This window comes from Macaca thibetana, chromosome 1 (assembly GCF_024542745.1).
Source record: "Macaca thibetana thibetana isolate TM-01 chromosome 1, ASM2454274v1, whole genome shotgun sequence".
Classification (NCBI taxonomy): domain Eukaryota; kingdom Metazoa; phylum Chordata; class Mammalia; order Primates; family Cercopithecidae; genus Macaca; species Macaca thibetana.
In genome coordinates, this window is record NC_065578.1 from 36,620,062 (window position 1) to 36,636,874 (window position 16,813).

The 16,813-nt window shown below is 44.2% G+C and overlaps 2 protein-coding genes across 2 annotated transcripts in view; one reads left to right on the forward strand and one right to left on the reverse strand.

Moving 5' to 3' along the window:
• The window catches only part of UTP11 (UTP11 small subunit processome component), a 594,364-nt gene that overhangs the window by 132,486 nt on the left and 445,065 nt on the right, over positions 1-16,813 (forward strand). The gene's annotated exons all lie outside the window — the stretch shown is intronic.
• The window catches only part of GNL2 (G protein nucleolar 2), a 30,472-nt gene that overhangs the window by 1,986 nt on the left and 11,673 nt on the right, over positions 1-16,813 (reverse strand). Inside the window, 8 exon segments of the mRNA XM_050798271.1 lie at positions 54-505; positions 5,875-5,988; positions 6,197-6,355; positions 7,457-7,561; positions 8,291-8,419; positions 14,103-14,216; positions 14,654-14,812; positions 16,076-16,142. Coding sequence (XP_050654228.1) covers positions 54-505; positions 5,875-5,988; positions 6,197-6,355; positions 7,457-7,561; positions 8,291-8,419; positions 14,103-14,216; positions 14,654-14,812; positions 16,076-16,142 — 1,299 coding nt within the window.

A 16,813-nucleotide genomic window follows, 5' to 3' on the forward strand; every position in this document is an offset into this window, starting at 1 on the left:
TTTTCGGGAAAGGAACGAATAATCTGCAATTTGTGAGAAGATGAAAATAGTACCTGACTGCTGAAAACTTTTTGGCTTTGGCTTTGTCTAGAAACTTCTGATATTTGGCAATCTTCTCATCCAGGGCTTTAATAACGGCTTTGGTGTCGTTTCCCACATGTTCCTCCTCAGGCTCCGAGGAAGACTCTTCTACATCATCTCTTTGTTGCTCCTGTTCCTCCTCCTCTTCATCAGAAAAGCTCTCAAGCTCTTCCTCAAGATCTGACACCTCCACAGGAACCAGGTCATCCCCAGAAAACTGAGGCACCACGTTGATTTTACCAAAGTTCTGCCGAACCCGTGTGAGAATCTGCTGCATCTCTGTGTTAGTATCACAGTGACTGTTCTCTTCTGTTTCTTCCTTAATGACGGATTCTGACCCCTCACCTGCAGTTTCTGTGACTTCCTTTCCTGGATTCTTTCGGGCTGCTTCTGGGACAACTTCCAAAGATGGGGAGGGTGGAAGCTATTAAAGGGTGGAAATGGGGGAGAGAAATAGAATCAGAAAATGAAAAATGGAATTTCTGAACTCACACCTTGCTCTTAAACAGTCCTCTTCTCAGGACTAAGGGACGGTATTGAAAACACCCAAATTTGAGTCATTTCATTAATCTATTTTTAAACCAATGTACATTAAGCCCAGAGACCAGTACTAGGATCAAAGGAATATATGTGTAGTTCCATAGGATGAGCCAACTAAGACTATTTAAACCATTAAAACCAACCAATGATTTACCATAGACAAGCAAGGCTCCCTAGACCTTCCAAAGGGAATTGCTGATACAAGCACATGCAAAATCAGCACACACAACTACATAAAAATGAAGGCCAGGCTGGATGTGAAAGATTAGAACAGTACTCAGAGAGGCATTTGAGGAGGTCCTCTGATTTAAATGTATCCCCCAGAAATTCATACACTGGAAACTGGTACGGTTTGGCTGTGTCCAAATCGCATCTTGATTTGTAGCTCCCATAATCCCCACGTGTTGTAGGAACGACCCAGTGGGAGGTAACTGAATTATGGGGGTGGGTCTTTCCCATGCCGCTCTTGTGATGAGTAAGTCTCATGAGATCCAACGGTTTTATAAAGGGCATTTTCCCTGCACACGCACTCTTGCCTGATGCCATGTAAGACATGCCTTTGTTCCTCCTTCACCTTCTGCCATGATTGTGAAGCCTCCCCAGCCATGTGGAACTGTGAGTCCATTAAACCTCTTTTTCTTTATAAATGAACCTGTCACAGGTATTTCTTCATAGCAGTATGAAAATGGACTGATACAGAAACTTAATCCCCAATGCAGCAAGTGTTGGGAGGTGAGGCCTAGTAAGAGGTAATTAGATCATGAGGGCTCCATCTCCATGAATGGACTAATGTGATCTTGGGAGTGGGTTAGTTATTTTAAGAGTGAGTCTGTTGGCCGGATGTGGTGGCTCACGCCTACAATCCCAGCACTTTGGGAGGCCAAGGTGGGCGGATCACAAGGTCAGGAGTTCAAGACCAGCTTGGCCAACATGGTGAAACCCCACCTCTACTAAAAATACAAAAATTAGCTGGGCATGGTGGCGTATACCTGTAATCTCAGCTACTCAAGAGGCTGAGGCAGGAGAATCATTTGAACCCAGGAGGCAGAGGTTGCAGTGTGCCGAGATCGTGCCACTGCACTCCAGCCTGGGCAACAGAGAAAGACTCCGTCTCAAAAAAAAAAAAAAAAACAAAAAAAAAAAACAGTGAGTTTGTTATAAAAGCAAGTTTGACTCTCTCTTGCTTGCTCTTGTCCTCCCACTTTCCACGATGGGATGACCCTTGTCAGACGCTGGTGCCTTGATACTGGACTTCCCAGCCTCCAGAACCATGAGCTGAAACAATTTCTGTTCATTGTAATTACCCAGTCTGCAGTATTCTGTTACAGCATCACAAAACAGACTAAAAGAGGAGGCATCTTGAAGCAAGAGTATAAGGTAAGGAGGGGGACTTCTGTGAGTGAAGAGAGTTCCTAAGAGCACTAAGTCTGGGGACCCTGAAATGACTGGCCTGCTTTAGGTAACTGCAAAGACAAAAATGTGCCAAGCTTTCTACTGGTGTTTCACATGTATAATATCACTTTATCCTTGCAACAAAAACTCAGAACTTAAAGTGATGTTCTCAAGTCAAAAGTGGCCAGGCAAATCACTAAATAAGTACAGAACTATAAAATTCAGGAAACCACACACAAAATTTACATATACATTTTTCTAGGAAGGGCAATTTTTGGCTTTCAGTTTCTGAAGGGGTTTCTGCCCTCAACCAAAAAGAGAAAAACAGAATCACAGAGTAAGGCACATGATAGTGAAACTGCCTCCGACAGGCTGACAAGAAGTACCTGCCAAGTTCTGGACAGAAATTATAATTAAGCACTAATTAGGGGGCAATTTGGCCCATATCCTTGTTGCTAAAAGTCCCTGAACACTAGGTACTGACCATTTGCATCCCCACTGTCCCTACAGATAGGATTTCTGACATTTGGGTCATAAGACTATGTAAGAACTGATGTGCATCTCCATTGTTTCTACAGGCAAGATCTCTGACATTAGAATCATCAAGTTTTTGTTTAAGGATTGCTTACAATGTTTTTTCAGATCCCTACCTCCAGCAACCAGTTTGAAGATCCCCAGAGAAATGGGATCTGCATGAGAACACAGCTTCTTCATCTCCCTGTCCCATGACTTCACCCTGCACTCTTCATCCAATCAATGATCCTCACTCCAGCCTACTGGAGAACCCTTTAAAAACCTGAACCCCAAACTCTTCGTGGAGATGGATTTCAGGATTCTTCCCATCTCCTCCTTTGGTGACCCTACGATTAAACTTCTTTCTCTGATGCAACCTGGTGGTGTCTCAGCGTATTGACTTGCTGTGTGCACAGGGCAACAAATCTATTACGGTTACAATAGTTCTTAAGAATTATCTGAACTACTTATCTACACTTACTGACTAGATATGGAGGAAGGGCTGAAGACAATGCCAGTGTTTCCACACAGGGTCCCAAGAGAGCAGTGATACAGACATCCAGAATGACCCTAGAATCCAGCTGCCAACTCAAAACCCTCCAATGGCTTTCCACCATGACACCCTCCCCTGGCCCATGACATTCCAGCCACAGTGACCTCCTTTCAGCATCAGGACACACAGAGCACACTCCTGCCCCAGCTGCTCTGGATGCGCTGTTCCCCTTGCCTGGAACATTCTCCCTAGACACTAGCATGGCTCCTGTCTCATATTAAGAGCTCTGCTGAAGTGCCACTGCTTCAGAGGCCTTCTCTGGCCACCCCACATAAAGTACTCCTCATCTCCCCCAAACCCCTTAGCCTGGTTTAGTTTTCCTCACAGCACGCAAGACTTCCTGACATTATATATTTATCTGCTTACTGTCTCCCTGTGATATAAATACCATACTTCCTGGCACAGAGCTCCTAAGACCCTTGGAATTTCCCAAGTGATGGGTATCTTTTGTTATTGGTTACAAGCCCCTTTCCACCACACCTGAGTTGACGCTAATGTGGTGACTCATGATGGATCCCTAGATAGCTTCAGGATGGGGGATGCGCTGGTCACCAGAAAGACCAAGCAGTTGACCACATGGTTGGTGCTTTCGGCCGCTCAGAGGTGAGAAGGGAGACCGGAAATTAAGCCTATCACCAACTGCCACGGATTTAATCAGTCATGTCTATGTAATGAAACCTCCATAAAAACCCCTACATGATGGGGTTTGGAAAGCTCTGGGTTGCCGAAAACATCAGTGTGCGGGGGGGGCACGGAAGTTCTGTGCCTCTTCCCCATGCCTTACCCTGTGCACCTCTTCATTGGCTGTGACTGAGTTTCATCCTTTATAATACACTGTTAATTGTAAACACAGCACTTTCCCGGGTTCTGGGAGTCCTTCTGGCAAATTATCGAACTCCAGAACCCCAGAATTTGTAGTTAGCTGGGCATAAATGTGGATAGCCCACAGCTGCCATCTGAAGCAGGGGACCTAGTCCTTAACTTGTGGGGTCTGTGCTAACTCTGGGAGTTAGTGTCATGACTGAACTGAATTGTTGGGACACTCAGCTGGTTTCTGGAACTGCAGAACTAGTATGGAAAAAAACTATGTATTTGGTGTCAGAAGAAACCACACACTCCCTTGCTGGAATGTATGTGCAGGACAGCAGCAGCCTGTCAGTTTCTCACCACAGCACCCCCAGTACCCAAAAGAGTCCGTGGCCAGTAGGACACACTCAATATGGGATTGCTGAGTGAATGCATCAGTGAATGAATGAATGAATGAATGATGCAATACACATGAAGAGGAGGAGAAACTTTTGCTTGGTTGTCTGATGGTTTGGGCAAGGAGATGGAAGAAAGTCAATTAAGCTCAGTTTCAGGCTTTCTTTTTTTTTTTTTTTGAGACAGAGTCTTGCTCTGTCACCCAGGCTGGAATGCAGTGGCGTGATCTCGTCTCACTGCAAGCTCCGCCTCCCGGGTTCACGTCATTCTCCTGCCTCAGCTTCCCGAGTAGCTGGGACTACAGGCACCCACCACCACGCTCAGCTAATTGTTTGTATTTTTAGTAGAGACAGGGTTTCACCGTGTAAAGCCAGGATGGTCTCGAACTCCTGACCTAGTGATCCACCCGCCTCAACCTCCCAAAGTGCTGGGATCACAGGCATGAGCCACCGCGCCCGGCTCAGGCTAACTTTCAAATGCTGCAGAATACATTCAACTGAAAATACCTAGCTGCACTGCAACCTGGAATGGAGTCAGGTAAGAGGAAACCAGAACTGTACGGACCCAACAACACTAGCAAGCACAGATGCAAAATTTGAAGCCACCATTTCAAGAGACTTGGCTGGGTTCTGAAAAAGGTCCTAGAACTAGAAAGGCAAAACGTTAATGTTGAGGCTTCTGACAGTCCACTGCCAGGGTGAGGGAAATGGGGACAGTAGGAAAGCTTCTGGCCCTAGCCATCAGACTTCTTTCTCCAACTATCAATAGTACCACCCTCCTTTCTCACTGGATCACAGGCTTTTTGAGGGCCAGGGCTGTTTTTCATTCCTATAATACCTGTGCCTGGCGCATAGTCGATGCTAATAAATGTTTGTTAAACAAATGAATCTTAGCAATGATTGTTTTTTAAGCATAAGAAAAGATACAGGTACCAGAAGATCACTTATTATTTAATGAGCCCTCTTTTTCCAAGGCCCTGAAGACTAGTATCTAAGCTTCGTCTTCTCTCATACGTCTATTTATTAGTCTCCAAATGCACCCCCTAGCAAGGCCATGGCACTGGCACTGGCACTCTAGAATGAGAGAGGATGGAGTGATCGCCGTGGTCCAGCAGTGGCTCCCAAACAGTGCTTCACCCTCAAAAAAAAGTTTTTTTTTTTTTTTTGAGATGGAGTCTCCCTCTGTGGCCCAGGCTAGAGTGCAGTGGCACGATCTCGGCTCACAGCAACTTCTGCCTCCCAGGTTCAAGCAACTCTCCTGCTTCAGCCTCCCAAGTACCTGGGACTACAAGCGCGTGCCACCATGCTGGGTTAATTTTTGTATTTTTAGTAGGGACAGGGTTTCACCATATTGGTCGGGTTGGAACTCCTGACCTTGTGATCCACCCACCTCGGCCTCCCAAAGTGCTGGGATTACAGGTGTGAGTCACCGTGCCTGGCCCCAAAAATATTTTTATATATTTAAAAAAAATAATAAAACGAGAGACACTGCCCCTGAATGAAAACATGCTCTATGAAGAGAGGCGATGACAAGCTATACCACATCCAGGTCAGGACCCATGCTCCCCAGAGGTGGGCCCACCCTGCTCTTACCTGGGGGGCCACAGGTGGCTCTGCACTGGGTGGCTTGACAAAGAAAGGAATCCGGCCCCTCTGCCAGTCATTGAGGACCATCTTACCCACAGTCTGCAAGTCGGGCTCTCCACCCTGAAAGGTCACAAAGAGATTCCCAATTAAATTCAAAGGACCAAAATTACCTACCACTTTGAGGGTATTTCAGTTGTCCCAGGGGTTCATCATCACTTAAGTGACAAGTTTCACACTGCTCATACATGCATACCAACAAAAGGCCCATATCATATACATATATGCCTGCAACAGGTATCAGTCTAAATTCTCATAAACGCTGGCTCACCTTTAGTAACTTCCCAGTCCGGAAAGCAAGCTTCTCAAGAAAGTCCTCAGCATTCTCCCAAGAATCAATCTTGTATGTTTTGATGATATATTCTGGCTTTGCTCGTTCAAGTACAGCACCAATGTGGTCTTCAGGACTCTTAATTTTTTCCACTTGAACCTAAATGTTAATAGGAAATCTCCCACTTACAAACTTTGCTGTGGAAGCAGTGAAGTTCCCACTGTCCTTTGCAGCACTATTTGAAAATAGATTTCAACATCACAAAGCTAGTGGAGACTGGCAGGAGCCTGTCTCTGAGGTGGCTAGACATGGTCGGCTGCAAGGAGCACTGCTGAAAGCTGACCATAGCCACAGAGCCCAGAACTCAGCTTTAATCCCCACTCACCACAAACTAACTGTGTGGCTGCCACAAACAGTTTAAACTTGGAATGCTTCATGTTACTCACTTGCAGAAATGGTTAAAAGCCTGCCCATCCCAGGACACAAAAAGGATGGAATAGTTTAAGAAAGGAGAGGAGGAATGTGCACAGTATGTATAGCCAGAAGCATGGTCAAGGTTAAGTGGAACCATTTACAGTTTTTGGTCGTATTCAGAAACAAGTGAGGAAATGACTGGGTTCCAAAATGACTCAACCCATAAACCCACGAAGATGAATTATTGCTAAGCATAAACAGGCCCTGCTTCCCTTTGGATCCTGTGTGTAAACTACAAACTCTTTTGTGGCATGATATTGACCAGATATGCCCATGGTTCCACTAACTCCTCAAACAGCTTATGCTGAGAGGCTGCCCTGTTCAGCATCATGTTCCTAAAGTTTGATCAGACAGGCTGACCCCAAACTGCCTTCTTTTTTTTTTTTTTTTTTTTTTTTTTTTGAGACGGAGTCTCGCTCTGTCACCCAGGCTGGAGTGCGGTGGCCGGATCTCAGCTCACTGCAAGCTCCGCCTCCTGGGTTCACGCCATTCTCCTGCCTCAGCCTCCGGAGTAGCTGGGACTACAGGCGCCCGCCACCGCACCCGGCTAGTTTTTTGTATTTTTTTAGTAGAGACGGGGTTTCACCGTGTTAGCCAGGATGGTCTCGATCTCCCGACCTCGTGATCCGCCCGTCTCGGCCTCCCAAAGTGCTGGGATTACAGGCTTGAGCCACCGCGCCCGGCCTCCAAACTGCCTTCTTAATGAGTGAAAAGGAAAGGTATCCAGGGTTCCCTACAGAACACTCCCCCGCAAACACAAACAGCCTATCGGGGCCAAATACTCACAACTCCTTTTAGCACAATGTCTGTCTCGGAGTCCTCAGAGGGGTAAACCACACCTGGACAGTCAATCAGGAATATCCGACGCATCAAAGTAATATACTGCCAGACCTGAAGTCAGAAAAAAGTCAGAGTTGTCCTGTATCCAACGCTAAGAGTCTAATTTCACAAACCCCTGATGCTCATGTATGATGCTGGAAAGAAGGAAGGGGTGAGTCAAAGGAAAGCAACCTGCTAAGTAATTAAGCTACTAACTGTCTCATCTGTGCCGTGCACAAGATACTTCCACTAAGTGTAAACTATAGTTTCCAGCAGCTAAGAGTCTAAAAATAACGCAGAGACAGGATTTCCATCTAGTATTGTGCAATTATACCCAGTGAACCTTTCCCTGAGTTTTAAAAGTACTCTTGAGAGCTTAGTACTGCTTGATCTCATTGTCTTTAAGCAAAACCATGCTGTTCCCCACTCTGTGTTGTAGGATATGACCCCCAACTTTCAGAACCTACCCTAAGGTTGAGGCTTCTTAACCCAGGCATCAAATATTCTTGGGTTAGTTTTGTTTATCAAAATAAAAAGCTGGAGTGACCATTTAAAACAGATTTAAATATGAATCACATTAACCAACACACGTCAAAGCCACACGGTGGCATATAAAGTACTCTCAGTCTTACCAAAGTGGGCAGAAACAACTCTGATATGTTCCAAACTATTATATGGAGAGCTAAACTCCTAATGGTGGTCTGCATTCAAGAGAAGCAGAGAGAAATCAACAAGTCCTAACCAATCACCCTCTATGAAAATAAAATATGCAGAGGTAAGGTCACCCTGCGCCAAACATACCTTTGTTTCACCTGCAATGGGAGCCACGTTGCAAACTTTCTTAGAACGCAATGTATTTATCACAGAACTCTTGCCAACATTTGGATAGCCAATGAACCCAACGCTGATCTGTTTCTTGTCAGTGTGCAACTGTTCAAAGAGAGAACACACAGCACATACATGCAGTCATATGTATCCCTTTGGACAAGCAGGTTATATTACTTTGTTAATATCAAGAATACAGTGCAAAGCTGTTGATACAACTTGATCTGAAGCCTAGATACACACCACCTACATAATCTGAGTGAGCTGGATACATCAGCTTATTAATAAATCAGAGGTGAGTCATTTCCTCAGTCATGCATGTGAAATTATCCTTATATGTGTTAAGGTTAAAAGTATGTAGGTCAAGAAACAAAAGAAGGCAGTGGCTCACGCCTGTAATCCCAACAGTTCGGGAGGCCGAGGGCGGATCACCTGAGGTCAGGGGTTCAAGACCAGCCTGGCCAACATGATGAAATCCCGTTTCTACTAAAAATACAAAAATTAGCTAGGCATGGTGGTGCATGCCTATAATCCCAGCTACTTGGGAGGCTGAGACAGGAGAATCGCTTGAACCTGGGAGGCCGAAGTTGCAGGGAGCCAAGATCATGTACTGCACTATAGCCTGGGTGACAGAGTAAGACTCCAGTCTCAAAAAAAAAAAAAAAAAAAAAGAAACAAAAGAAGAAGAAAAATAGCTTGCTAGTCACTGATTTAGGACAACACCATCTACTGATAAAATATCTTCGGGAAAAAGAATCTGAACAGATTCATCAACTGGACAATGCCACAACTCACCCCTTCTTTTCCTTGCGTAATACATCTGCGTTTCCACTGCCAAAAATAAATAACAAAAGAAAAAAAGGCAACCTTGAAAGTTAGACTACTGGGCAAAAGTCTCAAGAAGTCTTCTTGCTATCAAGAAGAGGGCCTACAAACGAATGGAGGCTTCTGATTCAAGATGGTGGACTGAACATACATGCTAACCCCGTTCCCTCACTAACTCCACTAGAATGACAGCAGTGGACATTAACACTTTTAAACCAACAGAACCAAACATACTGAACCAGAGAATAGGATGGACATGAGACAACGAAAACTAAAATGATGTTAAACAAAATACTAGATGCTTAAAAGTAGTATCAAACTTGGTCCACTACAAAACATAAAAGCTAAGTGGTTGTAAAGACAGAAAAACTAAAGATCCAGCAATAATAATGACAATGAATCACAGAGAGCCCTGGGAATTGGTGGTGTATCCCTCTTAAGATAGGGCTGAAAACAAGGACCAGCAGATAGTCTGCCAAAGCAGCCACACTTCTCCATCCCCTCCTTCATTCAGCGTGGGCACACAACTTCTTTACTCTCAAAGAAATCCAGGGCCTATGAAATAGGCTTTTGGATTTTTTGAAATGTCACATGTTTGAAAGCATCTGTAATCTTCAGACTTGAAAGGGATCCTGGATTTAGAGATAACAGTATTCCCAGAATGATTAATTGAAAATGTAAGTATTAAATAGTGAGATGCCCAGTCTACTATTCCCTTTGAGTTTCTAGAACTCTAGCAGCCAGGATTCTATACCCCTAGAACTAGAGATTGAAAGATTCTCTTCTGGGGAAACTCACAAGCCCAAGAAAAAAAAGACCTACAGACAATGGTATCTTTAGGATGTCCTCCCAGCAAAAAATTTGGGTCCCGGCCAGGCACAGTGGCTCATGCCTGTAATCCCAGAACTTTGGGAGGCTGAGGTGGGCAGATCACTTGAGGTCAGGAGTTCTAGACCAGCCTGGCCAACATAGTGAAACCCCAACCCTACTCAAAATACAAAAATTAGCCAGGTCTGGTGGTGCTTGCCTGTAGTCCCAGCTACTTGGGAGGCTGAAGCAGGAGAACTGCTTGAACCCAGGAGGCAGAGGTTGCAGTGAGCCAAAATCGGGCCACTGCACTCCAGCCAGGGCAACAGAGTAAGACTCCATCTAAAAAAATAAATAAATAAAAATAAAAATAAATAAATAAATAAAATTTGAGTCCCTGTTAAATCACCCTACAATGAAGTCTATCAGTCAACAAGGCTACTCCATGGAGAAAAAAAAGAACCCATCAGTTTTTTAATGCCTTAATTTTTTTTTTTTTTTTGAAACAGGGTCTTTCCTTGTCACCAGGCTGAAGTGCACTGACACAATCACAGCTCTCTGCGGCCTCAGCCTCCTGGGCTCAAGCAATCCTCCTGCCTTAGCCTCCTGGGTAGCTGGAACCGTAAGTATGCACCACTATGCCTTGCTAATTTTTTTCTATTTTTTTGTAGAGATGGAGTTTTGCCATATTGCCCACACTGGTCTAGAACTCCTGAGCTCAAGTGATCTGCCTGCCTCATCCTCCCAAAGTGCTGGGATTACAAGCATGAACCACTCTACCTGGCCTAATGCCTTACTCTTAAATATAAATAGAGAATCAAGAATAAACATTTAAGTGTGACTCTACTTGGGGGTCGAGGCTGCAGTGAGCCATGATTGCACTACTGCGCTTCAGCCTGGGTTAAGACAGAATAAGACCCTGTCTCAAAAAAATTTTTAAAGTAAAAGAAAAAATTTTTAAGTGTGACTCTAGCAGAAAAGACAAAAAACAAAAATTTGGAGGTAACAGAATCAATGTAGACAGGAAAATTTCAAAACATCATTAACGTTCTTGGAGAGAGAGAAGACACTGTGACTGTGAAATAAGATGCAAAAGGAGGCAGAGCAAATCAGATTTCAACAAGAGCTCTCAGAAATTAAAAATTAAAAGTGATTGGCAAAATAAATTTTGTGATAGGGCAGCTGGATGATCAAAACAAGGAAAGTGGCCGGACGCGGTGGCTCACGCCTGTAATTCCAGCAATTTGGAAGGTCAAGGCAGGCAGATCACCTGAGGTCGGGAGTTTGAGACCAACTTGACCAACATGGAGAAACCCCATCTCTACTAAAGATACAAAATTAGCCAAGTGTGGTGGCGCATGCCTGTAACCCCAGCTACTCGGGAGGCTGAGGCAGGAGAATTGCTTGAACCTGGGAGGTGGAGGTTGCAGTGAGCCGAGATTGTGCCATTGCACTCTAGCCTGGGCAAGAAGAGCAAAACTCTGTCTCAAGAAAACAAGGAAAGTACCCAGAAAATAGAGGAAAATGTCATATATGTACCAAAAGAAAGAAAATATAGGCTGGGTGTGGTGGCTCACGCCTGTAATCCCAGCACTTTGGGAGGTTTAGCCAGGCGGATCACGAGGTCAAGAGATCAAGACCATCCTGGCCAACATGGTGACACTCCATCTCTACTAAAAATACAAAAATTAGCTGGGCATCGTGGCATGCGCCTGTAGTCCCAGCTACTTGGGAGGCTGAGGCAGGAGAATTGCTTGAACCCGGGAGGCGGAGGTTGTAGTGAGCCAAGATTGTGCCACTGCACTCCAGCCTGGTGACAGAGTGAGACTCCGTCTCAAAAAAAAAAAAAGAAAATATAATTCAAATATTAAACCAGGAGGTAAAAGCAAATTTCTGAACAAGAATACAGACAACTGAGGGAGGAAAGAAAATTTCAAAGAAATAATGTAAGACAATATCAGACTAAAGTCTCATCAAATGCCGAGCTCACTAAGCAATAAAAGCCCCACTTCAAAAGACATCACTGTGAAATTTTAGAACAAGAGAAATTTTAAATTTTAGAATAAGAAAAGACTGGCTGGACGTGGTGGCATACACCTGTAATCCCAGCACTTCAGAAGGCCAAAACGAGGCAGGAGGATCGCTTGGGCCTAGGAGTTTGAGCTTGCGCCACCGCACTCTAGCCTGGGTGACAAAGCAAGACCCTGTCTCAACAAGAGACATCACAGCCACACAAAGTATGAGGGGTCAGAATGGCCTCAGAGTCCTCAGAAGTCAGAAGACAGTGTCGTGGTAACTTCCGTATTCTGAGGAAACACAGCGTACAGCGTAGAATAAAGACGTTAATAAGATATTCTCAGAATGCAAGGCGTATCTCAAAAACGTTCTTTCCAAGTATTCCTTCTAAAGAAACTTTTGGAAGATATGTCCCATCGAAAGGAAGGAGTAAACCAGAAAAGAAGAAAAGAGGTCCTATGAACAAGAGTTCCCATACAGGAAAACAGCCACGGGAATTCTCTGGATGACAGTGAAAGGAAATCCCAGAAAGACGACGCTGCAGCAGCCTGGAGAGTGGCCAGCCCTGCAGAGGACGGAGTGCTGGCCACCGAAGGGAACTACCTGTGCTGCCTGGAAACACACTGAGAGTTCCTACTGTATCAGAGAATTTGGTAACATGATAGTGACAGATGCAAATAGAACACAGCAAAGTAACACCAGTGAAAATAAAAGCTTCGATCAGAAAGGAATTATACTCATAGCACACCATGTGGATCAGCTGTGACTAACATGTTACAGTCATGACAGTGTAAAGGTTGAATGGCCAAGGCTACTCTTCCCAGCCTGTTAGAGTGGCCACCCTGCAGGCTGCAACCCTTTATGAGAAATAAAGCTCTCCTTTCCAAATTAAAACAACAACCACTACCACCACCAACCAACCAACACTGAATGAATAATACTGTAACCCAACAATGGCATCTAACAATACAGGGGGAAGTACATACAGAGGGAGGATGGCTATAAGAAAGCAAATCCTCATTTTCCATAGTAGGAAATTAATAAGCATCTTAAACTGGGGGTGGGGGAGTAGGCACAGATCAACAAAAAATCCTAAGCATGTACTAAAAATATGGAGAAAAATAACAGAACAGCTAACTATTGGAAGCATTTGCTTCTATACAGCGGGGAAGGGTGGGACAGCAGACATGTGTCTTTTGTTAGAAGCCAGGTAGAATTAACTTAAATATACAAATTCAAAATGACAGGTACAGAGCATGAAGCTTTAAGAACATTTGATAGGGTAGTCTGGTTCCAGGGCTTCCCTCAGGAGCTGACATCTGACCAGGGATCTGAAGCTTGAATTTTGGCAGGGCCCTCTCCAACCAGAGGAGATAGAAGCTGCATGGGCTCCATGGGCAGAGGAGGCACAGCAGGCCTGGAAAGCCCAGCAGAGCATGAAACGTCAGCTGCCAGGGCTGTGGCAGAAATGGAAGCAACACTGGTCACGGATGGTGGCAAAGGCTGAGCAAGAAAACACTTCAGAATCTCTTATAATCCTGACACTCTGTGGGTTTTTACAACTCTGGAAGTTTTACATCTTCTCTTTTTTTTTTCTTCGAGATGGAGTCTCGCTCTGTTGCCCAGGCTGCGGTGCGGTGGTGCAATCTCAGCTCACTGCAACCTCCACCTCCCGGGTTCAAGCGATTCTCCTGCCTCAGCCTCCCGAGTAGCTGGGACTACAGGGGTGTGCCATCACGCCTGACTAATTTTTATATTTTTAGTAGAGACAGGGTTTCACCATATTGGCCAGGCTGGTCTCAAACTCTTGACCTTGTGATCTGCCTGCCTCAGCCTCCCAAAGTGCTGGGATTACAGGTGTGAGCCACCACGCCTGGCCACATCTTCTTTTTTTTGTAGAGGCAGGGTTTTGCTGTCACCCAGGCTAGAGTGCAGTGTTGCCATCATAGCTCACTGTAGCCTTGATCTCCTGGGCTCCAGCGATCCTCCTGCCTCAGTGTCCTGAGTAGCTAGGACTACAGATCTGCGCAACCATGTCCAGTTAAGAAATTGGTAACTTCCTGCTATGCCGTGGCAAGACAGATTCTTACACCAACTCACAGCTACACAACTCCAGGAGAAACAGATCAGGGCTCAATACCTTTCCAAACTGCCGCAGAAGCTGAATGAATGCTCCCTTGCCAAATGGGTTAGTAAGGCTTGCATGGAAAGCAAGTGTCGGATAATCCTGGGAGAGGACAGCAACCCACCGTTTCTAGAGGCAGAGACGAAAACATGTTGGTAAACTGCAGTTCATTTATTTACATTATGTGGAAGAATCAGAGCTTGAATTACAGAACTGTTTCAAATATAATGTTGTCTAAGGAAAACGTTAGCCACAATTCTTTGAAATGGTTTTTCCAAGTATAATGGTTAATGCTTTGTCTTGTCTTATAAATACAAAACAGTATTCCAAAAGATGTCTTCATTGTTACTAAATGCAATTAATGGAGCATAATGTGAAGCAGGCAGTGGCCTCAGCAGCTGTCTCCTGGTGCCTCCGTCCACCATCAATGAGCACACTTTTGTATTTCCAACGAGAGCACTCCCATTACTACAATCTCAGCAGTGCAACACTTTAGCCTAAAAACCCACAACTGACTTATTGACAGATGTCTTAATAGTCTATTCTGGTTGAGTAGTTGTACTTACTGTTGCCCAAGTTGGAACAAGGTCACATTTGTTAAGTACAAAAATGAGGTGTTTCCAAGGTTTTTCCTTCTTCAGGTAAGTTTCAATGTGAGGGGAACGAGTGCCCATTGGATCTCTAGCATCAAGAACTTGAACTACAACATCTGATGAATCTATCACCTGAAAATTCAGAGAGGCAAAAATGGTTTGCTACAGTACAAATAAAAGAGGGATGACATTTAAGGGAGTCTGGGGAAAATAAAATAGTAACATTTAGAGACAACTTCAAAACGGTCTCTGGGCAGAGTTGGTTGTAGTTAATCTCAAGGCCCAGCGATCAGAATTCAAAAGGTTTTTCATCCTGTGGTTTTTGAAACCTGTTGAATTTAAAACAGGAAAACTAGCTTAGATGAAACTCAACTTATTTCCTAACTACTATGGATTACTGAACTACTATGGATTACTTCTAAGACTTTTTTTTTTTTTTTTTTGAGACGGAGTCTCGCTCTGTCACCCAGGCTGGAGTGCGGTGGCCGGATCTCAGCTCACTGCAAGCTCCGCCTCCCGGGTTCACGCCATTCTCCTGCCTCAGCCTCCTAAGTAGCTGGGACTACAGGCGCCCGCCACCTCGCCCGGCTAGTTTTTTGTATTTTTTAGTAGAGACGGGGTTTCACCGTGTTAGCCAGGATGGTCTCGATCTCCTGACCTCGTGATCCGCCCGTCTCGGCCTCCCAAAGTGCTGGGATTACAGGCGTGAGCCACCGCGCCCGGCCTACTTCTTAGACTTCTTTAAGTTTGTAATATAATCTTTAAGTTTGTAGTATTATAGGTTTTGTGTATTTCACAAAAAACTGAAAAGTTTAGCTTGCCTTCACGGTACTCGTTTTCTATTATGTTACTATTTAATTACATGATTATGCTTGAAAATTTTTCTTCTGAAGGTTGTTATTATTAGTGCATGGACATAAACCCCTGCCAGTTAAAGAGTACTGGATCAGAAATCAAGATACACAAAGCCTCCTTCACTAACAAGCTAGTTGAGCTAGGTACAGCATTAAACCTTTCTAGACAAGAGTCCTCATCTATAAAAGGAGTGGGGTGGACTAAATAACTTAAAATGTTGCATGTGACTTTAAGTAGGCATGATAAATCTAAACAGGAATATCACTTTGGTGGAAATCTTAAAAAATACTGACAGGTAATAACTATATGAGTGTATAATAAAAGATAGCTGTTACTCTTATACAAGTACTTTAAACAATGCAGTTCTCTAGATCAATGCTAGTATGTCTTTCAAGTTTCTTTCTAGAAGGAAGAGGAGGGAACAGGCAGTGGTACCTGTACTCTGGGCAACAGAGGTTCAATACATCAAAATCAGTTTTCTTCTACAAAATCACGAAAGCCAAAGGAACCACTCAATGGGAGGGAATTTAGGAGTCTTACCTTGTAGAGCTCACCCCATATTCTTTTGGACTGTCCCTTTTTATAGATCTCTTCTTGAGCTTCATTTCTAAATAAGAAAGCACCCCAAATGAGCAACTGAAGCACCATTAAGACTAAAAGAATGCTTTAGGGTAAAGTCAATGTACCAAAAGAAACAGTATCAAACCCAGTTGGAGATGGACCAGAAACAAACTGAATTTTAAAAGTGTGCCCAAATGTCTGTCAACAAATAAATGAATAAACACAATGTGGCACATATATACAACAAAATAGCATTCAACTTTAAAAAGGAGGAAATTCTAGCTGATTCAGTGGTGCACACCTGTAATTCCAGTACCTTGGGAGGCCAAGCAGGGCAGACTGCTTGAGCCCAGGAGTTCGAGACCAGCCTGGGCAACATGGCAAAACCCCATCTCCACAAAAAATACACAAATTAGCTGGGCATAGTGTTGCATGCTTGTAGTCCCAGCTACTGGGGAGACTGGGGTGGGAGAACTCCTTGAGCCCAGGAGGTTGAGGCTGCAGTGAGCCGTGAGCAGGCTACTGCTCCAGCCTGGGTGACACAGCAAGACCCTGTCTCAAAAAATTAATTAATTAATTAAAAAAAAAAAAGAAGAAGAAAATTCTGACACATGCAATGACATGAATGAATCTTGAAGACATTATACTAAGTGAAATAAGCCAGACACAAAAGGACAAATACTGTATGATTCCACTTATATTAGGCACCTAAACCAG